General features: G+C 38.2%; 2 protein-coding genes across 3 annotated transcripts in view; one reads left to right on the forward strand and one right to left on the reverse strand.

The window, feature by feature from the left end:
- Positions 1–24,884, forward strand: ciz1a (cdkn1a interacting zinc finger protein 1a). Of its 2 annotated transcripts, none has more exons than XM_062055295.1 (16): positions 1–126; positions 496–760; positions 7,189–7,316; positions 7,391–7,620; positions 7,712–7,817; positions 7,913–8,006; positions 8,105–8,199; positions 8,287–8,357; positions 13,126–13,257; positions 13,336–13,466; positions 13,554–13,647; positions 18,883–19,017; positions 19,097–19,243; positions 19,306–19,384; positions 20,045–20,166; positions 21,213–24,884. In XM_062055295.1, exons 2-16 carry the CDS (start codon positions 558–560, stop codon positions 21,714–21,716), a joined length of 2,271 nt encoding a protein of 756 aa, XP_061911279.1. In that variant the 5' UTR covers positions 1–126; positions 496–557; the 3' UTR covers positions 21,717–24,884. The 2 variants fall into 2 exon arrangements, with proteins under 2 accessions (XP_061911279.1, XP_061911280.1); XM_062055296.1 differs by having other exon boundaries at positions 18,904–19,017.
- The window catches only part of bbln (bublin coiled coil protein), a 3,297-nt gene continuing 765 nt past the window's right edge, over positions 24,615–27,146 (reverse strand). Inside the window, exon 2 of the mRNA XM_062055297.1 lies at positions 24,615–25,294. Coding sequence (XP_061911281.1) covers positions 25,062–25,294 — 233 coding nt within the window. The 3' untranslated portion in view covers positions 24,615–25,061. The remainder of the gene's footprint in view (positions 25,295–27,146) is intronic.

Raw genomic sequence — 27,146 nt, forward strand, 5'->3', positions numbered from 1 at the left:
CCTGAGCTAAGAGGCTAGTGTGGCTTTCTGTGAGAGTTGAGCCGCGCTGAGGGAAATTTGTTCATTTTTAATGATTTTGGGAAGGATAATAGCCAACCACCATCGCATTTTCTCTACATTTGGGAAGTAAGTGACAATAAAAACATCTCAAAGAGGTCCGGTGTAAACGCTTGGAGCTATTTAAGCTAAGATACTGCGTTTGGCCATTGAGCGCAGGCTCATGTAGCTTTGTTTATGTGTGTCATGGCGTTGGTTTTCTCATTTGTTTCGAAGCGTATTGCTGTTTCTTTTTAGTTTTTTAGGGGATGGCGATACTCTCCTGCTCGGAGTAAACAATTCGTTCTGTCGGATAAAGGAGCAAATAATATTAAGCAATAATAACTTGACGTTTAGTGCTTGCGCGCATGCTAACGCTAGCTAGCTGTCATTGCGACCTGTTGTGTCCCAAAGCGGTCATTGGAAATTAGCATTAGCATTAGCTTCTTTCCCTTCCAGGTGCCTCCACGGTCCGTCAGACGCAACCTCTTGGGAGAAAGAGTGGGGACTTAAACTTCGTAATGTTTAACCCACACATGCACCACCACCACCATCACCACCAGCAGCAGCAGCAGCAACAACAGTTCCACCAACACCTGCGGCAACTACAGCAACTTTTCCAGCATCAGCAGCCTCCCCCTCCGCCGCCTCCACCACCGCCACCACCTCCGACACAGCCGGCCCCAGCCCATCATGTCGGCCATCACCACCACCAGACTCAACGGTGAGGATAATAATGCGACCCCGTGGCTTTGCTGAGGCCTCCGGTGGAAGTCATCGGTTTCGTTTTATTTTAACATCTCTTACTTTCAACATGTCTTACATTGTAAGATAATATTGTGTAATTTATTATTTATATTATGTATTCAGATGGTTTGTTTGTGTATTTATTAGAGATGTCCAATAATGGCTTTTTTGCCGATATCCGATATTGTCCAACTCTTAATTACCGATTCCGATATCAACCGATACCGATATATGCAGTCGTGGGATTAACACATTATTATGCCTAATTTTGTTGTGATGCCCCACTGGATGCATTAAACCAGGGGTCACCAACGCGGTGCCCGCGGGCACCAGGTCGCCCGTAAGGACCAGATGAGTCGCCCGCGGGCCTGTTCTAAAAAAAAAAAAAAATTTTTTTTTTTTTAAATTTTTAAAAAAAAATTAAATCTACATAGAAAAAACACAAGATACAATTTCAATCAGTGCATCAACCCAAACAACCTCCCCCATGCACACTCATCCACACCCACTCACACAAAAGGGGTTATTTCTTTCTGCTACTAATATTCTGGTTCCCACAACATAGACAACACATCTGCAAGGGACACAGTCCCTGAAGCACACATGATTGTATAGGCTGCTGGTCCACTAACATTTTCATTAATTACTATTTTTTATGTAATTATTTTTATATTGTTTTACTTTCTTTTTTATCCAAGAAAATGTTTTTTATTTATTTATCTTATTTTATTTATTTTTTTAAAAAAGGGCCTTATCTTCAACAGACCAGGTTGTCAATGAAATTAGATTTGTTTAAAGGGTTTTTTAAACCAGGCCGAGTCCAGATAATGTCCAAGTCGGACTCAGCAACACACACCTTCATTCATGTACACAGAAAAAAATTAGGGAACACAACAGATTGCATATAATTTATAAACAAAATTAAATTTTCAAAATAAGCATTTATGTACAGTCCAGATTATGTCCAGGTCACTCAAATTAGGGAACACAACAACAGATATCATATAATCTATAAACATAATTATACTTTCAAAATAAGCCTTTGAGGACTTCTCATCTTTTTTTTAATGTTTTTTGGCATCATTATCGTTTTCAACCATGTAACTTTCTAAAGTTAGAAAATACTGAATAAATGTTTTAAAGAAAGTAATACTAAGTGAATATCTGTTTTTGGCCTTAAAAACAAACATTTTACCGAGTACTATAATTAAATTGACTAAATCATGATTGTCAATGAACTCTCCTAAAATAACAGAAACCACATTAAGCTTCATAAACAAACCAATCCTTAAACACATTTTTTCAACTTCCAGCCAAAACAAAGACACATAATGACAATACCAAAACAAATGCAGGGTGGATTCAGGCTCCTGACAACAAAATTGGCAATCATCTGACTCTGTCATATTCCATAATTTTAACATTTTCCCTGTGGGTAAGAAGTTATAAATAATTTTAATTTGAAAATAACGATTTTGCACATCGATAGTGGTTTTATAGATTAGTTTGAATATGGCATCCCATGGCAACGGGCAGTCAAAAAAGTCCTCCCATTTTCCATTTGTGTTGTATGAGGCAGCCTTCAAAGATTTCTTTATTAAATAAAAATTATATATTTTTCTATTTATTTTAGTTCCTTTTTGCCAACTAGAATTTCTTATTAGAGGTTTACAAACTAATAATTTAGTAGTTCCATAATTAATTATTTGTTTCCATCTTTTCCCAATTACTCCAGTTAGTTGATAAAATGAAAAGCTTGAGCAAGCATCACCATACATAGCTCTAAATTCATCATACTTCATAATTTTACCATTCTCATTGATAATATCATTGACAAAAATGATTCCTCTTTCAAACATTTTTTTCCAAAAGAAAGGCTTTCCATCTATTACAATATTAGAGTTCATCCATATTAACTGCTGCAAAATATTGTCTCTTTTTTCTGGCACATAAAATTGAAAACACCACTATGAGTGGATTGTTTCCTTTATGTTTCCCAGCAGACTCTCTGGGAGGGGATCACTTGTAAAAAAAGGATACAATTTCTTTTGATACAGTACATGTTTTTTGTCCAACAGGACATTTGTGTACCACTCAATGTTTAAATACATCTTTGGAACAATTGATGCTTTTAAAGACAGACACATAGCTTCAAGGTTGAGAAGTTTCAGGCCCCCATATTCATACTCTTTGTACAAAACCTTTCTTTTAATCTTTTCTGGTTTGCCGTTCCAGACAAAATCGAAGACCCTCCGCTCATAAATCTTAAAAAAGTTTTGTGATGGAGCTGGTAATGACAAAAACAAATAAATAAATTGAGGAATAATTAACGAGTTGGCAATAGACATTTTACCATACAAGGTTAGGGATTTCCCTTTCCATAATTGCATAATTTTGTCCAGCTTTCTTAGTCGATTATCATAATTTACTGAGCCTAGATCTTCCAGATTTTCTGGGACAACAACACCAAGTATGTTAACTGGTCCATCTGTCCACAAAACAGGCACTTTGCATTCCATTCGAAAGGACGTTCCCTTTAGATTTCCGATCCTTAACATTTCACATTTATCATAATTAATCTTAAGGCCAGATTGCTGTGAAAATATGTCCAAAAGATTAAGAAGGTTCCGCAAACAATGAGAAATCTTATCTTTGTGAATCAGCCTTTTCTGACATGAACTTCATCAAGAACAAACACAGAACACGCCTCACTGATGCACATCTGCAAGACTCACTCAGAGTTGCAGTGTCAAGTTACACACCAGAGTACAACACACTAGTTAACAGCATGCAATGCCAGGCTTCCCACTAACTGACAAAGAAACAGATAACAGATTTAGTGTCCAGTTCAAAGTGTGACATAATTTAAAAATTTGAGAGTTTACTTTTGTATTTTACATGAGTTATTTGTACAAACATGGTGCAAAGTAATTCATGATTTGTTAAAAAATATTAGTGGCTAGCTAGTTAAAATGGGATATTGTGATTTCACAAGACTGTCTTAGAAGTGATCATTTGAAAATGTTCAATTTGAAAAATGTGCACTTAGAGAAAATATAAAAATAAAGTGTTGCATATTGATATTTATCTGTTTCTATATATATTCATTGTGAGAAATCATTAAGATGATCAGTGTTTCCACAAAGATAAATATCATTAATTATTAATAATAACAGAGTTAAAGGTAAATTGAGCAAATTGGCTATTTCTGGCAATTTATTTAAGTGTGTATCTAACTGGTAGCCCTTCGCATTAATCAGTACCCAAGAAGTAGCCCTTGGTTTCAAAAAGGTTGGTGACCCCCTGCATTAAACAGCACCCCCCGCGACCCCAAAAGGGATAAGCGGTAGAAAATGGATGGATGGAAGGTGTTTGTCATTCTTGTTTGGTGTGGGTTCACAGTGTGGCGCATATTTGTAACAGTGTTAAAGTTGCTTATACGGCCACCCTCAGTGTGACCTGTATGGCTGTTGACCAAGTATGCGTGGCATTCACTTGTGTTTGTGAAAAGCCGTAGATATTATGTGATTGGGCCGGCACGCAAAGGCAGTGCCTTTAAGGTTTATTGGCGCTCTGTACTTCTCCCTACGTCCGTGTACACAGCGGCGTTTTAAAAAGTCATAAATTGTACTTTTTTAAACCGAAACCGATATTTTCCGATTGTACATTTTAAAGCATTTATCGGCAGTCCGATATTATCGAACACCTCTAGTTTAAACCATTTGCTCTTTCTCGCAGTGACATTGAATGTTATTGTGCAAGTACCATTACTCTTATATTGGCATCTTACTGGAAAAAAACTGCTCATAATAGTGATACAGATCAATTCTGACCAGTGTTGTAAGATGACCTGAAATACACCAAAATATGATGATGTTAAATTTGTAATTTTACAAAACAAATTAAACAAAAATGTTATAAGAATAAAGAACATTACAAAAAAAATTCCCAAATAATAAGACAAAGTCTACAGGGCCTGTAAAAGTGATAAAGATGTTCAAGTAAAAATATTACAAACCAGTGGTAAACTGCATAACAGAATAAATATTATGATAAGGTTTTAATTAAAAATATAAAGTTAACATTTTATGATAAATGGGTTATACTTGTATAGCGCTTTTCTACCTTTAAGGTACTCAAAGTGCTTTGACATTATTTCCACAATCACCCATTCACACACTTTCACACACTGATGGCGGGAGCTGCTGTGCAAGGCGCTAACCAGGACCCATCAGGAGCAAGGGTGAAGTGTCTTGCTCAAGGACACAATGGACGTGACTAGGATGGTAGAAGGTGTGGATTGAACCAGGAACCCTCAGGTTGCTGGCACGGCCACTCCCAACAGCGCAACGCCGTCCCCATTATGAGAATAATCCATACATCCATTTTCTTCCGCTTCTCCAAATACATATTACCAAAAATAAAGAAAAAATTATACTCATGTACAAACACAGATTAATCACGTGGATGGGTACCTAGAATAGAATGCCTTTTATTGTCACTATACACAGGTACAATGAGATTAAAAGCTACTCCATTATCAGTGGGACAGTCTACAAATATGCAAAACAAAGAAAGGAAAGAAAAGAAAAATAGTGCAAAAGGAGGTAAGGTACACAGTCCAGTCCTGAGAACGAATGTTCTGAATGTGTTCTTTAAACATTATACTGTATACATATATACAGAAGCATTCAGACTGGGTGGAATGTAGAAATCCTACCCACGCCACCTGTGGGTACAATTATGGGCAAAAATAAGTGAGGAGACTCCAACTGGTGGCAAATTTCGCTTGACTTTGACAAGAATTTAGATAAAACCAAGGTTATTTTGCATATGTTGCAGCAATGAATTATCTTATTGAAGTACAACAACTTTTAAAATACCATGTGAAAGCTAAACATGTTTTTGAGGCAGCCGCTGGCATTAACGCTACTGGAACATCGACAGTGGACGACCTGCATCATTGTTGTCAACAAAAGTACCACAGATAAATTAAACAATGCTTTTGTAGAAACTACGAGTAATCCAAATTCAAAAGTGTGATTATTCTGATTTTAAAAAATATAATTTGCCCCCACTAATAAGAATACAAAATATTGTGATGACAAAGTTCTAATTTTGCAAGAATAAAGTCTCACTGGTATGAGAAAAAATAATAGCGTTCCAACTTTTCAATGTGCCTTTAATCTGCTCCTTTTTAGATTTGACAAAATTATTTTCCCAATCAACTAGAGTATTCCAACAAGGTTATTTGTAGGGATGTCCGATAATATCGGCCTACCGATATTATCGGCCAATAAATGCTTTAAAATGTAATATCGGAAATTATTGGTATCGGTTTCTAAAAGTAAAATGTATGACGTTTTAAAAACGCTGCTGTGTACACGGATGTAGGGAGAGGTACAGAGTGCCAATAAACCTTAAAGGCATTTCCTTTGCGTGCGTGCCGTCCGAGTCACATAATATCTACCGGCTGTTCTCATCACAAATTAATGCAAGGCATACTTGTTCAACAGCCATACAGGTCACACTGAGGGTGACCGTATAAACAAGTTTAACACTGTTACAAATATGCGCCACACTGTGAACCCACACCAAACAAGAATGACAAACACATTTCGGGAGAACATCCGCACCGTAACACAAAATAAACACAACAGGACAAATACCCAGAATCCCTTGCAGTACTAACTCTTCCGGGACTTCTAAGATAAACCCCCCCCGTTATCCCCTACCCCCACCCACCCCAACCCCGCCCACCTCAACCTCCTCATAGTCTCTCTCAGGGAGAGCATGTCCGAAATTCCAAGCTGCTGTTTGGATAGATAAATAGATAGTACTTTATTGATTCCTTCAGGAGAGTTCTCTCAGGAAAATTAAAATTCCAGCAGCAGTGTACAGAATTGAGATCGAATTTAAAAAGTAAATAATGGGGGTATAAATGGAAACTGAATAGAAAAATATTACAATAACAATAAAAATAAAAAGCAACAATGAGAATAAAAATATAACAGTAAAATAAGAATATAACAAGAGAAACAGGCAGTAGTGACCATGTTATGAAAAAGTATTGCACTGTTTATGTTTTGAGGCATGTTAAAAAAAATAATGCACTTTGTGACTTCGATAATAAATATAGCAGTGCCATGTTGGCATTTTTTTCCGTAACTTGAGTTGATTTATTTTGGAAAACTTTGTTACATTGTTTAATGCATCCAGCGGGGCATCACAACAAAATTAGGCATAATAATGTTTCAATGCCACGACTGTATATATCGGTATCGGTTGATATCGGTAATTAAGAGTTGGACAATATCGGATATCGGTAAAAAAGCCATTATCGGACATCTCTAGTTATTTGTAAATATGCTCAAACTAGAGTAACTTTCGTCTTGTTGCTTTCAGGGGCCTCCCTGGGCCTCCGCAGTCAGGCCCCCCTCCCAGGATGGTCAACCTGTGCCAGGCGACCCAGACTACCCTCATCGGCCCCAATCCCATGATGCAGGGTGCCTTAATGATGCAACAGATGCAGAGTAACAAAACAGGAATATCTTTTTAAACCTCCATTTGATACTCCATTACCTCAATGCTGGGTCTCTTTCTTTAGGTAACATGCGGGGCTTTGGGATGGTTGGACAGCAGTTTCGTCAGTTCTATGCTGCGGCGAACAGGTCGTCCCTTCTGGGTCCGGTTCCGATGGGCATGGCCATGAAGTCCCCCATCAGGGGTTACCCTTCTGCTCGGCCTTACCACTCTCACCCTCGCTACTACAATAACTCTACCAGCACACCGGCCACCAGCGCAGCATCCACCTCCTCTTCTACCACCACCAGCACGGTATCAAGGACAATTGTCAAGTATTTTTGCTGCATGTGCTAGTGTTCATTAGTGTGAGCATCGGTTTCTTCGTGTGTGTGTGTGTGTGTAGGAGGCTGTTGCTCGCCAGCAGGACAGGAAGAGGGACAGCGTGGAGATGGCAGGCAACAGTGCGGGTGACTGTCCAGCAGCGAGCAAGGCTGATGAGACGAAAATGGGTAAGGATGTAATTTTCGAGAAATTGGAAGGAAGTTGTGGAAATGTCAATACATATCAGAACCTTTAAAAATGGTCCTTTGCCAATAACCCACAGGTGGTGCTGAGGGATCGGTGGAAGGCTCCGCACAGAACTGTGAGCAACAGCTTGAGGAGCCTGCAGTGAAGATGCAGATCATGGAGATGGAAGGGTGTGGCAATCTTTTATTGCAGTATTGTACAATTCTGAACCAAAGTTTGCTTCAAATAACAGATTTTTTTCTTTCTCCTCATTTGTGTGCTCTTTCAGGTCAGAGGAGCCTCAAGAGCAGCATGTCGGCACCACCAGTGCAGATGGAGACGTTCTCTCTTTAGAGTACAACACAGAAAGCAACCAGCCAGAAGGTGAGACATATTACTGGACTGAAATGACAGTTTAAAGCTGAATTTATACTTGGATCGAGTTTCTGAAGCTGACCTTTTTGGTCCTAGACTGCATCCTTCTAGATGAGGGAGGCCATGCTGATGCTGATGAGGGGCTGCAAGAGAGCCATGCCGCTGAGGTCAGTGTGGACAATTTTATTCAGTGGAACTTTCAGAGTCACAACACCATAAAAGAGTTTTTAACTTTAAGGGGACTTATGGTGATTTTAATTTACATTTAAAACACTTCCTTGTGGTCTAGATAATAAGTATTGGATATGCTTTGAAGTAAATTTTGCTCCACAGTCAAGCTTAACCCATTTTTTTGAGTCTGTATGCAAGCTGTCAATGTCTGGAGGAGTTCTCAGACTGCGATTTAAATCATCCACGCCCCACCGTCCTTAAAAATATCATGATTTATGTTTTGAAAACGAATGCTGCAGGAACGTAACAATATAAAAAAATTATATCACAGTTAGCATGACCAAAATTATCATGGTTATCATGTTATATTGTTGAACGTGCTCAAAAAGTACTTAAAAAAAGGTGTGGTTTTTTTTAAATAACTTAAACAAATAGACACATGATTAGAAAAGCTGCTATTGTGCATGTTTTGTGTTTCTAATGATTTACTGATAGTGTTTTAGTCTTGTTTAAAGGCTAAACTGTTTTGTGTTAATAATTGGTTTGTACTGTAGCACTTTAAGATGAAAAGTGTGAAAAAAATAAAATCTGTTATTTCTTATTTCTGGCTGGCATTGTGCAGTCCTACTTTGTTCAGCTGTCCTTGAACACACCGTAAAAACACCTCTGTCTAGAACGATCACTCTATACTAGGAGAGGACAGCTTGTAGTTTAAATCCATACAATTGAGTAGCTTTGTTGCTGAGACAGCAATGTATTTGTATAAGTTTAGATTGGTGTAGATGTTTCCTAATATTGAAAGATGTTGATGTCTTTTGTTTTCATGTTAGCGTTTAAGCTAGTGAGCTGGCGCCAGTCACTCCGTGAGTTTATTGAGGTGCAGTTAACAATCCCGATTTTCAATCATTTTAATTTAAAATGTTGTTACTAACGATTGTGAGTTTGTTCGGGGGTTTTTTCAACTGAAGAAAGTTTATTTGCAGTTATTATTCTTAGAATTTTTTTTACACATTTTGTTTATTGGATTTTTGACACATACAGTCCAGGGGCCGTACTTATCAAGCTTCTTAGAATTACTCCTAAGAAGTCTGCTAAGAGTTGACTTAAGAGTAAATAAATTCTTCGCTGAAAGCTGCACTTAAAAGTTAGTTATCAAGCGTCTTACTCACACTTTCAGCGAAGTGTAGGACTGAATCTTAAGTGTCACACTCAGAGCTGAATTACGACATTACTATGTGCCGTAAACGGAATTTTAGGTGACGTAATTTCTGTGTCCATAGAAATGACCAATCACGGAAGGGAATCCGTTGTCTAAGAATAAAGAAATATCTTGGAAATATTTAAGTGGACAATGGGAGTGTATATTTTGACAATAAACTACAAAATAATACAAAACAAACTAGTCCCCGCCGGCACTCACGCTACCGCTCCCTCTCTTCTATCGCCCACACACTCACTGACGTCACTCACCTCACGGCCACACACATACGCTACTGTCATAACATTTTCTTTCCAATTCATTAATTAGGCAACTCATTTGAAACTGGTGTGGGTGGCTCTATATATACTAGCCCACTGCAGACACATGCAGAAATCAACAAGGAATCGAAAAGTATTAAATCTGTGACAAAAATAATATCAGCTCTGTCTAAACGATACCGTTTGATCAGCTGCTCGTCATCAAAAAAAACAAAACATTGTTCCGTTCCCTGAACGTTCGCGCACGTCTCTCTCGTCTCAGTGCCATCCCCTGCTGGCAACTCCTAACCACTTAAGACACCTCTGAATGTCTCTTAAATATCGTGGAGAGTAGGAGTGATTCTTAGACTTAAGAACGTTGATAAAAAGCTTTTATTCTTAAGTTTGAGAGTAGGACTAAATTTCGCAAATTCTCAGGACTTAAGTGTAAAATGGCACTCTAAGAAGCTTGATAAGTACGGCCCCTGAAATACAATTAAACACATGTCAAATGTTCTTTTTTTTCCTACCCCAAACATGTAATCCACAAAAATTATGCATAAAATGAAAATGTTTAAAAATAAATAAAAAAACATGCATCAGTCAAATAAGTACAGGCAAATATTGACAAGAAGTCACAGACAACTGCATTCCTGAATGTTGCCAACATGGTGCAGCAATACACAAAAGGCAGATCAATTATCTACCTTTCCATTACTTATCAATCGGAATAGAATTTGAGATCGGTCTCTCTTACTTATTTTAGGAAACCACCCCATACTTCCTGAAACTTCACAGAACAATTGTTCCACGTCAGCTTAATTGTATAATTAAAGGAAATAAAGAATATCTCTAATGCAGCGGGTGTGGCAGAGAGGTGCGGTTGCCTTCCAATTTTACGCAATGAGTCTTCTTGCCAACAAAGTAGTAAATGCTAACACGTTCTTTTTGGATTTGCTAAGACAAGATGACAGAGGGACTACTCCAAATAGTCCGCTTAGAGGATTCGGTTCGATCTTTTCGCCAATTACCAAAGATAAAGTATTAAACATTTCAGTCTAATAACTGCACAGGGATGGGCAAAGCCAAAACATACTGTATGTATTAAGTTAGCTGGAGACTGTTGACACTGATCACATATACCGATATTCCGTCATACATCTTAGCCAACCTGACCTAGGTATAACAGGTACGATGTATTAGCTTAAGGCTGTGTCTAGCACAATTAGAAGACTTATGAACTCTGCTTAACATCTCTGTCGAGCTCTCCTCATATATATATAGTCACTCCTAAGTCATCCTCCCAAAGTGACTTACGGTACTTGAATTCATGGCATGAATGAAAACTTTATTTTAAAATATGTGTAATTGATATTTTTAAAGTCGGGTCAGTCGGTAAGTTTGGAAACCTGGGAAAAGTATTGCGAAAAAAACTGTGAACCTGTAGATATCTAAAAAAGTGTTGATTAGGGAGTGATCAGTAATCACAAAGTTGCTGGAAAGAGGTACAAATGTGGTCAATGTATAAATCTTTCATGGGGTTGATCCCCAGACTTGACCATCTTAAAAAGGCACTATCGACAAGAGAGGGAGGGAAAGCATGGTTAACAGTGATGGGTACAAGACTAGAAATAGTCTGTAAGCCTAAATAGCGCTTTAATTGAACCCAAATGGGAGTTTAACCACTATCATTGTTACAGTTTATCGTTACATCCCTAGAACACTGGTAAACATATATTTTGAAGACGAACATCACCGCTATTTTTTTTTCCGGTCACAATTGAAAGTAAACTTCAAAAACAATATGTAGATCCGGTCACAGCATTAGACCTGCCCACTCAGATCGATGCAGCCCCGCATAAAAAAAGAAACCAGTATTTATTGTCACTGCATGTCGCACGTCTGTGTTATTTTGCACAGGTCAAGATTATATGAAAATAATACTTATAGCTTCTGTTGTGGTCACTCAAACCAAGTAGTAATGTCACACTTAGGGATGTATATCGTTAGGATTTTAACAATACCTATATCGATATTCCTTATCGATACCGGTATTCATCGGTACTCTTATCGATACTATTTGAAAATGGTGTAAATAAACATTGGAAAAAATACATTTTTATTAGCAAAAGATGTTGGAGACCACCAACATGTTGTAACACCTCACAGTATTGAAGTCCTTTATCAACACCTGCTTTTGGAGTCGTAAACAAAGTCAACTATGTTTGCAGTGCAAGGTGTAACGCAGTTTTTATGTCATCATCTTGAAAAAGATCACACAATTTCATCACGGTGTTTCTATTATTTACAATTACACTCAACTGTAAATATTATTTATGTATGACATTCATGTGCAGAGCTTTTACATTATATATTGTATCAAATACTTAATATAAATCAATACAATCAATGAACATGTTAAGTGGGTGTGCATTTTGTAACAATAGGAATTGTATGATGTGTTAATGTCGCACACAGACATATTTAAGGGACGGACCGGAGGCCATATTGATTGTTGACAGCTACAGATGTCTGTGTAGTGTGTACTATATACATAAAAAGACTCAATGAGCAAGGGTAATGCGTGAATGTCAAGTTTGTAGAGTCCAGATACAGAACGAACTGAAACACATTTAATTGAGCAAGGTGTGTTTTGATAGATTGACGTCAGACAGTGACTAGAGACCTGTCTGCGAATGCTATTTTGCGACAAAGCGACTTTATGAATTATTATATCACTTCAAATTTCAATTAATAATGGCATGTTGATTATTGGATCGCAAAGATGACAGTTGTGAAGCGCAGTAGCGGCGGTCGTGAGTAAAGTGCATTGACTTCAAACTGACACTATCTCTTATTAGTGTGTGTGACTTTCAGGGACTTTTGAGAAGGAACTATTGTTGTGTTATAAACTTGTATGGTGTTGTTTCTTTATTTGTAATTTTTCAAGCTGATTAACAATGCGTAGCAGTGGCAGCTAATGTGAATGTGACAGCGTGTCATAATTACGACGGTCAGCTGGATAAAAAAACAATAGCCGTATTATTTGTCCAGAATCTTAACGGTCCTCCTGGAACGACCCAATTAGGAAGCGGTACCAAAAAATATAGGTACTTTGTATACATCCCTACTCGCAATGGTGCCTCTTTTTCTGTTGGAGTTCAGCGGCTAAACCAATTTTGAGTATCCAACATTAATAAGTAAAACAAAAAGGGCAAATCATTATACTGCAGGCCCCCCTTAAATATGCTTGTTGTTATCCATGTACAGTATGTCATTTAACTGTCAATGTGTTCTGCAATGTAGGAGGAGTACAGCTGTTCCAGTATGCAGGAGGACTTTGTGGCGTCATCAGACAAGCAGGAAGTGGAGGCGAGCGTTGCAGATGGCACCAAGTTCTACTGCTACCTCTGCACCATCACCTGCCACAGTCAGGAGGTAGGCCAAATAAGGACACATTTCACATAATCATTTAGCAATTTGCATTCACCTGTTTCTTTTTGAAAAAAAAAAAAGAACTTCCGCAGTCATATGAACAGCGTTTCGCACCAGCAGAGGATGATGGAGATTCAGCACATGAGCAACGCCTGCCTGGTCTCCCTGCTGCCACGACTGCACGAGTCGCTACAAGGGGCCAGCAAAGACTTGTCTGTCTTTAAACATTTCATCAAGGTGGAACAAGAAAACAATGCATTCCTAACTATTAGTGTGTGTGTTTTGTTTTTGCTCTGAAGTGAGAAAAAAGCCGACACGCAGCGTTGGTGTACCACCTGTCACGCCCACTACTCCACCACCATCACTGACCATCGACGCACAGAGGAGCACAAAGTAACTTTGGCTATTTGTCATACATTTTACATCCTGTTTAACCCAAACAAAAACATAGAAGTAGAACACAAGAAGTGCTTGAAGGCCTACTGAAACCCACTACTACCGACCACGCAGTCTGATAGTTTATATATTAATGATGAAATCTTAACATTGCAACACATGCCAATACGGCCGGGTTAACTTATAAAGTGCAATTTTAAACTTCCCAGGAAACTTCCGCTTGAAAACGTCGCGGTATGATGACGTATGCGTGTGACGTCACGAGGTCAAGGGAAGTGTTTGGACCCAATTCAAATACCTCTGTTTTCTTCGACAAAATTCCACAGTATTCTGGACATCTGTGTTGGTGAATCTTTTGCAATTTGTTTAATGGACAATGGAGACTGCAAATAAGAAAGTTGTAGGTGCGATCGGTGGAGCGGCGGACTACAGCAACACCAACACCAGGAGGTTGTGTTGTGTTTTGAGCAGGATAGCAGACGCACTACAGTGAGTAAGCCCGCCGCCGCATCTAAGTTAGCTTCTGTTTTTTTAACTTCGCCAAGCTGAATATTATTAATCGTGTATTTACATGTTCATGGTTTAATAGTATTTTTGATCTTCTGTCTATCCATCCAGTCAGGGTTTTTTTTAATTTAGTTTCTATCTGCATTTGAGACTGATGCTATCACGTTAGATACGTAGCTAGGTTAGCTTCTATTTTTTTAGCTTCGAAAAGCTGAATATTATTAATCGTGTATTTACATGTTCATGGTTTAATAGTATTTTTGATCTTCTGTCTATCCATCCAGTCAGGTTTTTTTTAATTTAGTTTCTATCTGCATTTGAGACTGCTATGCTATCACGTTGGCTACGTAGCTAGGTTAGCTTCTATTTTTTTAGCTTCGAAAAGCTGAATATTATTAATCGTGTATTTACATGTTCATGGTTTAATAGTATTTTTGATCTTCTGTCTATCCATCCAGTCAGGGTTTTTTTTTATTTAGTTTCTATCTGCATTTGAGACTGCTATGCTATCACGTTGGCTACGTAGCTAGGTTAGCTTCCATTTTTTTAGCTTCGAAAAGCTGAATATTATTAATCGTGTATTTACATGTTCATGGTTTAATAGTATTTTTGATCTTCTGTCCATCCATCCAGTCCGGGTTTTTTTAAAATTTAGTTTCTATTTGCATTTGAGACTGCTATGCTATCACGTTGGCTACGTAGCTAGGTTAGCTTCTATTTTTTTTAGCTTCGCAAAGCTGAATATTATTAATCGTGTATTTACATATTCATGGTTTAATAGTATTTTTGATCTTCTGTCTATCCATCCAGTCAGGGTTTTTTTTTATTTAGTTTCTATCTGCATTTGAGACTGCTATGCTATCACGTTGGCTATGTAGCTAGGTTAGCTTCTATTTTTTTAGTTTCGCAAAGCTGAATATTATTAATCGTGTATTTACATGTTCATGGTTTAATAGTATTTTTGATCTTCTGTCTATCCATCCAGTCAGGGTTTTTTTTAATTTAGTTTCTATCTGCATTTGAGACTGCTAAGCTATCACGTTGGCTACGTTGCTAGGTTAGCTTCGCAAAGCTGAATATTATTAATCGTGTATTTACATGTTCAGTCACTGTGAATGTCCATTTCGCGTTCTCGACTTTCATTTTCAAGAGGATATAGTATCTGAGGTGGTTTAAATACAAATCTGTGATCTACAATAGAAAAAGGAGAGAGTGTGGAATCCAATGAGCCAGCTTGTACCTAAGTTACGGTCAGAGCGAAAAAAGATACGTCCATCACTGCCTCTCAAGTCCTTCACTGTAACGTTCCTCATCTACGAATCTTTCATCCTCGCTCAAATTAATGGGGTAATCGTCACTTTTTCGGTCCGAATCTCTCTCGCTCCATTGTAAACAATGGGGAATTGTGAGGAATACTAGCTCCTGTGACGTCACGCTACTTCCGGTACAGGCAAGGCTTTTTTTATCAGCGAGCAAAAGTTGCGAACTTTATCGTCGATTTTCTCTACTAAATCCTTTCAGCAAAAATATGGCAATATCGCGAAATGATCAAGTATGACACATTGAATGGAAATTTAAAAAATTCATTTCAGTAGGCCTTTAAGGCTAGAAAGTAAAGACTGTGAAAGTGTCAACAATGGGCCCAACTTTTCCACTACAGAGGGCCCTTGGACCCACTCAAATATTAACACTGAATTTGTAATCTGACTCTTGATTTTACTTGTATTCAATCTTTATATCTTACCTATTAATAGTTTAACAGGATAAACCTTGTCAAATGATATTAAACAATGTGTTAATCACATATATTATTATCAAGACTTCAGTCAGGCTGATTACAAAAATAAATACTAATCAAATATGCTGGGAAAGAAGGGACTAAATCAAAACTAATTAAAAATAAATTGACATACAATTATGTACTGCCAGAATAAATAATCACTAAATTGATAACAAATAATAATAATATATGTTTCTTTTATATACTGTCGATAAAATTATTATTTATTTAAAACTGCAAATAAAAATACAGCTTCACCAATTTAGTCATATTTCTTGCACTTAAAGAAACTTTTCTATTACTTTAGCTCCAGACTACTTATGTTTTGTTTGATATTGTCATTACTGCCACAAGTGGTGGAAAAGTGTATTACAACTGAGTACCACTGCGGCCCATACGGACCATAGCTGAGAAACAAATATTTTTTTGCCGTCCCAACAATGCGCCCCAGCCCTATGGTTAAGAAACACTAGCCTTTTTATTACAACATGCCACGTGAATCTAAATTACATTTATTAAAAAAGGTATAGATACATATTCGTTTTAAAACATTTTTTAAAGGCCTACTGAAACCCACTACTACCGACCACGCAGTCTGATAGTTTATATATCAATGATGAAATCTTAACATTGTAACACATGCCAATACGGCCGGGTTAACTTATAAAGTGCAATTTTAAATTTCCCGTGAAATATCCGGCTGAAAAGTTCTCGGTATGATGACGTTTGCGCGTGACGTCACGGGTTGAAGCAGACATTTTGGAATAGCACGGTGGCCAGTTTAAGTCGTCTGTTTTCACCACATAATTCCACAGTATTCTGGACATCTGTGTTGGTGAATCTTTTGCAATTTGTTTAATGAACAATGAAGACAGCAAAGAAGAAAGCTGTAGGTGGGATCGGTGTATTAGCGGCTGGCTACAGCAACACAACCAGGAGGACTTTGAGTTGGATAGCAGACGCGCTATCCGACGCTAGCCGCCGACCGCACCGATGATCGGGTGAAGTCCTTCGTCGCGCCGTCGATCGCTGGAACGCAGGTGAGCACGGGTGGTGATGAGCAGATGAGGGCTGGCGTAGGTGGAGAGCTAATGTTTTTAACATAGCTCTTTCGAGGTCCGTAGCTAAGTTAGCTTCAATGGCGTCGTTAGCAACAGCATTGCTAGGCTTCGCCAGGCTGGACAGCATTAGCCGTGTGGTTACAGGTCCAGGGTTTGGTTCGGTGTCTCCTGATAGTAGAAGTAATAATAGTATTGTTGGTCCTCTGTCTACCCTTCCAGTCAGGGGCATGTTTCTTCTGTTTCTATCCGCAGTTAAGCACGATGCTATCACGTTAGCTCCGAAGCTAAAGTGCTTCACCGATGTATTCTCGTGGAGATAAAGTCACTGTGAATGTCCATTTTGCGTTTTTGACTCTCATTTTCAAGAGGATATATTATCCGAGGTGGTTTAAAATACAAATCCGTGATCCACAATAGAAAAAGGAGAAAGTGTGGAATCCAATGAGGCCTTGTAACTAAGTTACGGTCAGAGTGAAAAAAGATACACCCTGGCGTCCTGCACTGCACTCTAATCCTTCACTCTCACTTTCCTCATCCACAAATCTTTCATCCTCGCTCAAATTATGGGGTAATCGTCTCTTTCTCGGTCCGAATCGCTCTCGCTGCTGATGTAAACAATGTGCAGATGTGAGGAGCTCTTCAACCTGTGACGTCACGCTACTTCCGGTACAGGCAAGGCTTTTTTTTATCAGCGACCAAAGTTGCGAACTTTATCGTCGATGTTGTCTACTAAATCCTTTCAGCAAAAATATGGCAATATCGCGAAATGATCAAGTGTGACACATAGAATGGATCTGCTATCCCCGTTTAAATAAGAAAATCTCATTTCAGTAGGCCTTTAAATTACTGAAGTAAAAAAAATTCTCACACCATTCAATAAGGGAAGACGCCAGAAAGATGACTATTTATTTATTTACAATGAATAGATTAAATCGGTTAATTTGATCAGGAAAAAAAGCCTGAATTTATATTCTGTGGCTTTGATTAATTGTTTAATGGTTGTAACTATTAAAAATGTATAAAACCTAGGCTGCATGGAATGCCTGAACTTTTTTAAGTATGTGGACATAGTTTCAGCATGGCCGCTGCAAAAGAGCGCACATCAGAGCGGTGGTGTGTGTGTCCCATGATCTGTGTTGCAGTGTAGACTGCAGTTTTTATTTTAATTTTTATTAATGCAGGCATGTTAAAAGTGCAATTTCAATGTTGATGATATGCATACATTACCAAAAAAATGAAGGTTATGGCAAGCAGAAAATGTGTTTATTTCAATTATTTCCCTAAAATACAGATTGAGGCTATAAAGTGTGTTTTATCCGATTACTCGAGTAATCAAACAAACAAATTAATAGATAATCAATCACTAAAATAATCTATAGATGCACACCATATAATAATTGAAACAAATGATAAGCCTTGCACACTTCCTCACGACTCACTATTTTCTCCTGTCTTCGAAATTTGAAGCTGAACTGAAAGATTCCAGCCAACTTCATTATTTTTAATTCCACCAAACTTTTCTGTCCAATTTTTTAATGACATAAATTTGATAAAGTACCAGTCAAAAGCTGAGACCTTCTCATTAAAGAATATGATTGCTCCCTCTGCTGGTTGTAGACCACACAACATAACCTGATTGATAGGAAATTATGTGTTTGGACTTATTTAAAGGAATGCCCAAGCCTGCTTTAGTGTAATAATAGTATCGAATATGCATGATATTATTAAGGTCTATTCATAATAAAAAGCCTTGTATTATGTTTCTAACATTTTCTTTCAACCCCAAAAAGCAGTAAAATGAGATGCCCTTTTGTTCAACAGAAATGCATTTTGTATGTTTAAAATGACCAGCATACTGCACAGACACTAATAATAATGTGCTAGTGTCTCTTCTTCTGTGTGCAGCTTGCAAATAGAGCAGTTGTCTCATCCTGCACTGTCTGCAAGAAACACTTCAGGACCTCAACGCTATTTGTGGCGCACTTACAGTCCCAGGAACACCGGCAGGGATTAGAGAAGGTATCTTAAGGGCCTTCCATGTATAATAACGATTTCAACATTATTAACATGCACTGTGTTTCTTAATGTTCACCACCAGCTTCAGGAAAAGGAGGGCTCTGACATTGCATCCAAGCCAATAGATTTGGACGACTTAATGCTGCTAGAGGACGACGAGGTGGAGGAAGTGGAGGAGGAGGAGGAGGGCAGTGGGGAGACGCAGGACTATGAGTCCCTCGAGAACCAGGTTAGAGCTGATGATGGCATCCGATAACTGACTTCTGATAACACATGCTTCCTGTGGTTTAGGATGACTGGAGCTCGCAAAGAGAAGTGACCCTGAAGGATATGACCAGTGATGAGCAGTACGATGCGGACACTGTTTATGGTAAGATATAGAATATATTGCAACAGGAAAATACCACTGCAGCTTTTTGCCAGCCAACATCCTTAGTAAACATTCCAATCCATGAACAAGTAGACATGGAACTGTGACTTCTTTATTATCAAATCAAATCAACTTTATTTATAAAGCACATTTAAAATTTACCACAGGGGTAGCCAAAGTGCTGTACAATGGGCAGGTTAAAAGATAATATGAGAACCGAGCAAACACAACACAACACAAACAGAGCATGATAATAAATAAATAACTAAAATAAATAGAACATGAAAACAGGTTCACAGCAGGTGTGTTATGGGGCGCCATAGCAGGATGGATATCACTCAGTGTTAAAAGCCATGGAATAAAAGTATGTTTTTAAGAGAGATTTAAAAACAGAAGAGAGGAGGCCTGTCTAACACTCAGAGGTAGGTCGTTCCAGAGCTTGGGAGCAGCAGCGGCGAAAGCTCTGTCACCTCTAAGCTTCAGCCTTGTGTCAGGAACCGTCAGTAGCAGCTGATTGGCTGATCTTAGGGATCGGGTGGGGCAGTAAGGCTGAAGGAAGTCGGAGAGATATGTTGGAGCGAGGTTGTTTAGACATTTAAAAACAAATAGAAGGAGTTTAAAATTGATTGTATTTACATTGTGCTGCTATGATTTCTGCAGACTCAAGCTTCTTCGTGCCAGTGGCCGGTTTCATCTGCAGAATTTGCAACAAGTTCTACCATTTCGACTCCCCGGCTTTGCACACGCACTGCAAATCTTTGAAGCACTTTGAGAACCTAAAGGTAAGTTTGTCAAGAATCTACTGCCAATAGAGCCAATATAAGCTTACTTACTCTTGAAAAAGGTATATATGGTAGCAGGGGACTTCCTATTTTACAAAGACGACAGGGCCGTACCGTTTCTGACTCTGGGAGAGAGGGAAGAGTTCCCTTTTGGCATGACTGTGTAGGGCCATATGTGTGTTCATCAATTTTCATTTCCTAGTTAATGAAAAATGACCAGGGTATTGGATAAGTGTCTATCATTTTCTTTATTTTCATGACTATTTACATTGTAGATTGTCACTGAAGGCATCAAAACTATGAATGAACACATGTGGAGTTAAGTACTTAACAAAAAAAGGTGAAATAACTGAAAACCTATTTTATATTCTAGTTTCTTCAAAATAGCCACCCTTTGCTCTGATTACTTTTTCGCACACTCTTGGCATTCTCTCGATGAGCTTCAAGAGGTAGTCACCTGAAATGGTATTCACTTCACAGGTGTGCTTGAAGCTCATCGAGAGAATGCCAAGAGTGCAGCAGTAATCGGCGCAAAGGGTGGCTATTTTGACGAAACTAGAATATAAAACATGTTTTCAGTTATTTCACCTTTTTTTGTGAAGTACATAACTCCACATGTGTTCATTCATAGGTTTGATGCCTATAGTAACAATCTACAATGTAAATAGTCATGAAAATAAAGAAAACGCATTGAATGAGGAGAAGGTGTGTCCAAACTTTTGGCCTGTACTGTATATAGACACGTGTGTGCCTTTCCAAATCCTGTCCAATTAACTGAATTTACCAGAGGTGGACTCCAATTCAGCTGTAGAAACATCTCAAAGATGATCAGTTGAGACAGGATGCATTTGATCTCACTTTTGAGCTTTATGGCAAACGCTGTGAAGACTTGTGTACATGTGATTTCTTAGTTTTTTAAATTATTAATACGTTTGCAAAAGTCTCTAAAAAAAAAAAAAAACATCGCCATGTAGGTCTGTATGTAGGCCGCGGCTCTCAAAGATGTGGTTGACTTAAGAAACACGTTTGTTCTGTTTGTCCTCCAGAGACATAAAGAAGGACTCGAGCAGACGTGTGAAGCTGACGGAACCTTCGCTGACGATGACAACCACCACAGGTCTCCAACAGAAACTACCGCAGACTACCAGGAAGAACACTACCCCTCCAATGATGTGGACTTGACAACAAGCCTGAACAGTGCAGAGGACCAGGACACAGCAGAAGACCCTGGACCAACCTCACAGGACATCACACAGCTCAACGAGGCCACTGAGCTCAACGAGGCCACTGAGCTCAACGAGACCACTGAGCTCAACGAGACCACTGAGCTCAACGAGGCCACTGAGCTCAACGAGGCCACTGAGCTCAACGAGGCCACTGAGCTCAACGAGGCCACTGAGCTCAACGAGGCCACTGAGCTCAACGAGGCCACTGAGGACACCAATAAAGAGGGAGAAGAGAAGCTGAACGCTACTGCTTTACCAGGGAAGAACAACAAAGGGTCGACTAACACCAGACCCCGGTCCAGGAGAACCGCCAAGCGACACTGAGGGACAACTGAGAGGAGCATCTGGATGTGATGTGTGTGTGAGAGGTGTTTCATGGGTCCAGAAGGGGCCAGCCAGCTTCTTTGCAATTCGAATACACACCGCGCCAATTGCACATACGAGATAACAAACATCAGTTCCAGGTGCTTGCGGACACAACACTCGGCGGGTTGGACGGCGGTGTTGTAGATGGTCAACTACTGTATGGAGGGAACACACCAATACACACTGAGCTTCTGTAAGTCAAATCAGTCGACTCCAAATGAGACCGTAGTCACTCATTGTTGATTCATCTCCTCAAGGTAAACTCCCCAAGATTTCAAATCATAAGCAAGTTTTTTTTTGTTCGTTTATTTTCTCACGTGGCTGCTGCTCAACAAAAAGCACGTATCTTCAAATGTCTAAAATCGGTTTTTATTTGTTTGAAATATTTGTCTATTTTTCAAATATGAAAATAACAAAAATCAATCAATCGAGCTTTATTGCAAACTCCGACGTCCAAGTAGACATACAATCACATACAGTTCATGAAACAAACATAAATACAGTATAAAAGGCATTATCACATATTATTAAAAACAGTGCTTGCGCATGTTCAGTCAAAAGCATCTAATTAATAAATAAAAGCAGCAATGAATTTAAAAAAATACATATTCGATTGTATGTATAAACCATGTATGTACACAATTTCTTTATTTTTTACGTTTTTATCAGAACTTCAAAAATGTGTGTGTATATATATATATATATACATATATATATATATATGGGGGGGGGTTACCCACATATGCGGTCCTCTCCAAGGTTTCTCATAGTCATTCACATTGACGTCCCACTGGGGTGAGTTTTCCTTGCCCGAATGTGGGCTCTGTACCGAGGATGTCGTTGTGGCTTGTACAGCCCTTTGAGACACTTGTGATTTAGGGCTATATAAATAAACATTGATTGATTGATATAATTTAAATAAGAAGATACATGCTTTTTTATTGATTTTCTTGTAGTTCTGTATTTCCAAAATTCCACATTACTTTTTAATTCAAGATTGAATGAAAATCGTTTTTTTGTTTTTTACCTTTTTTTTTTAACTTACAAACTTTGGAGATATGTGCTTTTTGTAGGTTTTTTTCTTAAGCGACGGCTGTCAAACAAAAAGCATGTATCTCCATGGGCCGTGTACCTTTCGCCCATTTCTATTTCGAAATCTTAAATGCTAACCATTTTTCTTTTTTTTTATTTCTGAAACAAAAGTTTGACAGCTATTTAATGACACTTTTTTTAAATGACAATATGACTCCTGCTGAACAAAGATGTTACCGTTATGCTAAAAACATGCTAAACGCGAAAGAAAAGCTAAAATACTGCGTCCGGTTCAATTTGTCATCACACAGATAAACACGCATTTTTGCATTTTGGATGAACATAAATTGGATTTTTGTGTTTATCTGGGAAAAGTAAAATTAGTAAAAGGAAAACAGCACAAAATCCAATTTTTTGGCAATATTTTTGGTTTTAGAATCTGCCATATATAATAAAAATCGTAAAATGGCCCTAATTTAGTTTTTTGATTTGCGTTGCAGAATTGGAAATGGGATGAACGGAAGGTACACGGACCCTCCATATTTTCGATGAGCATCTTGTACCGTTACCCAAAATACTAATTGTTTATAGAATCTGTTAGAAAAATGACAACATTTGGAGATACCTGCTTTGTGTTGTTGCCATCCATCGCCAGTGAGTTAGTTAGCAACACACATGACTCAAAAACATTACGGGCGGATTTCGATAAAACTTTCAGGAAACGTCCAAATTTGGATAAGTGAATAGATTTTGGGGGTGAGCCGGAGTATTTCTACTACCTTACCTTAAGTTTACATGACAAGTCTGGACTTCTCTGTGTGTGTATGTTTGGCCCCGCCTCCACCCACAGAAACAAAGAGAGTGGGTGTCACTCCATTTATTTCATTCTGATAGAACAAACACAGCTAAAAAAAAAGTTATGGCAGATTTAAATTAAACTTTCAAAAACAATATCCAAAATTGGATAAGTGTTTGGATTTTAGGGGTGATCCGGGTCACCGTCTGGATTCAGGATTTTTTTTTTAATTTTTTACTATTGCGAGATAGGGCCTGGCCTAGTTCTTTATGTGACAAAAATTATGTATCCCCAAATTTGATTTTTTTTTTCTTAATTCTTATTTAAGATACAAATGAAGGTTGTTTGATTATATTATTTTTAAATGACAAAATTTGGAGATTCATGCTTTTATTTTGTCATGTCGTGGCTGTCCAACCAATGTTTCTCCAAATTGTATGTTTTTTTTAAAACAAAAACCTTGTTTTTAGCTGTAAAAAAAAAAAAAAAAAAAACGACTACTTTTGTGAACATGAGGAAAGCCCATGTGTTGCAATGGCCAGAGACTCTTGTAAACAAACCCATGCTGCTGCAAGTGTCCAGTATGACATGTACGTTAACACAAACCGTTTCTTTTAGGTGTTATCACAAGTCAAATTGTGACTCTGACGTGAGCTCCACAGAGTATTTGTGTGTGGCTCAGGAGATTGAGGGCATTTCTTGAAAGGGGTCAGGATTATGTTTGCTCTCTGCACTTGGAGAAGAAAACAAAAGAAAAAACACTCATGAACGTACACTTGATTGTTGATCATAGTTCCTTTTAAAAGCTTGTCCGACTGCTGTCAAAAAGTTGCGTTTGTTGAGTCTAACCTTGTGTTTGATCATTGAATTGTGTCCCTTTTTTTTTTGTAGATGTGATATTTGATGGGGGGAAAAAAACTTTTTCTCTTTACTGCAGAATGTTAGCTTATCTTGCATTGTAGATGTGAATAGCTTATCTTGCATTGTAGAAGTGAATGCATTTCACCCTTGTATTGGTTACCTAGAACCCCAAAAGACTCGCCCATGTGTAGCAACGCTCGTCATGGTTAGCACATTTCTCTTTTTCTTTACATTGGTGTCGGTAGAGATTTCTAAACTGTACATTATAGCGCAAAATTTTTGGATTGTTGTGTTTGGATTTTTTTTTTTTAAACTACTGACAAAACTGAAAGCAAGACACATGATGTTTTCTAAAAGGCTGGAAATTTAATGTGTTTTTGGATGTTGGATTTCAGTTTTCCTGGAGCGTTTAATTATTATTAAAATGTCTGACAATTTTCTTTGTAAGCAGTCATTTTTTTGGACAACATTTCTTAACCCAGCAGGTTAAATAAATACACATTTACATAATTTAAATGAATTACAGAGACAAACACTGCACATTTAGGACTAGTGTACACATTCACAACTACAGCTAAAACATTTTTACAATTTTCTTGCTTAAAATTTCCATATTAACTTGTCTCTTGTTTATTCTGGTCTTCTTTGGTGCCCGTTGATGAGTTGCTGCCCCCAGACCGGCGTTCCTCCGCCTCCTCCTTGGCGAGCAAGGCCCTAAACTCCTGTCGGGCTTGTCGATTGGACTCCAGGAGTTCGTGCATTTTGCTGTTGAGGGCGTCATTTTTGTCCTCCAGGTCGTCGAGGTAGGAGTTGATCTGGTCAAGCATGGAGTTGACGGCTACAAACTCTGTGGGGAACATAATTAATGGACTCATATTATATTCTACATATGGTAATTGTTTATCTTCACCTCGGAGAAAGCAACCCACCAAGTTTAATTAAATAGTGGCATTTCAGTTTGAACACAAAGTTAAAGTACCAATGATTGTCACACACACACTAGGTGTGGCGAAATTATTCTCTGCATTTGACCCATCACCCTTGATCACCTCCCGGGAGGTGAGGGGAGCAGTGAGCAGCAGCGGTGGCCACGCCCGGGAATCATTTTTGGTGATTTAACCCCCAATTCCAACCCTTGATGCTGAGTGCCAAACAGGGAGGTAATGGGTCGGCCGGGGTTTAAACTCACAACCTACCGATCTCAGGGCGGACACTCTAACCACTAGACCACTGAGTAGGTAAATAGATAAGGCCCCTTAGTTTGATATTCGCAGGTGGATTGGATCACTTTTCGAAGGAAAAGACGCTCTAATTGAGACTTCGGAATGCAAAAGTGATAACCATACACTTGAGAAAAGACTACCTGTCTCGCTCAACGTCAACATTTGAGTTATGACTTAAAGCAGTTGTTTTCCAGACACTTTTGCACGAACATCTCATTTTATGGTCAGGGTGTGCTCCCCTGCCACCCAGAGACGGGAAGGAGGGATACAACTTCTCCAAGTTAGGAGTCTTAAACGCATTATTTTTAATAACCAATATGTATTGCACAGAAACAAGGCATTGGAAACAATGCATTGGAAAAAACAAAATTCTCAAATGTTTTTGATAGGAATGGAATGTTTGTTTTGATTATATTACATTTATTGAAAAACGTAATATTGACATGAGTATTATTGACTATAAAAAAAAATGATAAATAGTATCCCAGCCCAGCTTCTTCAGCTCTACATAGTATAAACAGCTGAAAGAAACTTCCTAAATCAAAAATGTAACAACAAACAAATAAGAAATTCTTTGAATTTAGATAAAAGTTGTCCACCAAAGGATGTTGCATTCTGGAGGAACTTCTTGCCTCATAGTGATTTCAGAAAAATTGGGACTGAACATAAATTTGTCATCCCAAATAAAATTTAAGAAGTACAGGTCAAAATAATTCATACATTTTACCCCTGTAACTAGAGGCTGAAAAATAATCAATTATCCATTTGTTTTTTGATTGTCCATTATTACAATTGTTTTGGACTGAACTTTCATTTATTCTGTTTACTACTTACCATACCATTTTTGAGTTAAAAAAAGAAAAAAGGTTTTGTTTTCACATTGTCATTTTAATCAAGAGTTGGAGAATGCAATAAAACTTATGTATTTTTGGTCAATTTCACATTCATAAATCCGGAGTGTTACCATGCAAACCAAATATATTTTTGTTTCGTTTTGCACTAAAAAAAAATGTGTACAACTCACTAGAAATGACAAAGGAAAAGAAAAAAGGCCATCCTAACCTCCCATGTTCTAAAAATAAAAATAATTAAAGCTGCAAGCAGCGATGGACGGGACCGACTTTGAGGGCTCATAAAATCCAAACCGGAGCAGTAATTAAAACTCTTTAATCAACTTTTAATCAGAAGGGTTCAATCTCTCTCCTGTGCTAATTTGAAGCCGACACGACAAACGCGCTCAGAGGAGATAATGTTTGAAAAAAAGTACGTTTTTACTCAACTTTTGTTTTGAAGGGGGAATTGCAAACTTCCTGTTGATTTTTGCTGGGGGTTGACAGTGTATGAAATATAGGTCTAAGTGAGACCTACATAGAGGTTTTTGTTTCATGTCTCTACGACATTCCTACTGGGAGTTACAGGCAGTTTTGTCTGTTTTCTTCCTAGGGGGCGCTAGAGCGCATTTTTGAGTTTTGGGGT

The sequence above is a fragment of the Entelurus aequoreus genome, linkage group LG08 (genome assembly GCF_033978785.1).
Source record: "Entelurus aequoreus isolate RoL-2023_Sb linkage group LG08, RoL_Eaeq_v1.1, whole genome shotgun sequence".
Taxonomy (NCBI): Eukaryota; Metazoa; Chordata; class Actinopteri; order Syngnathiformes; family Syngnathidae; genus Entelurus; species Entelurus aequoreus.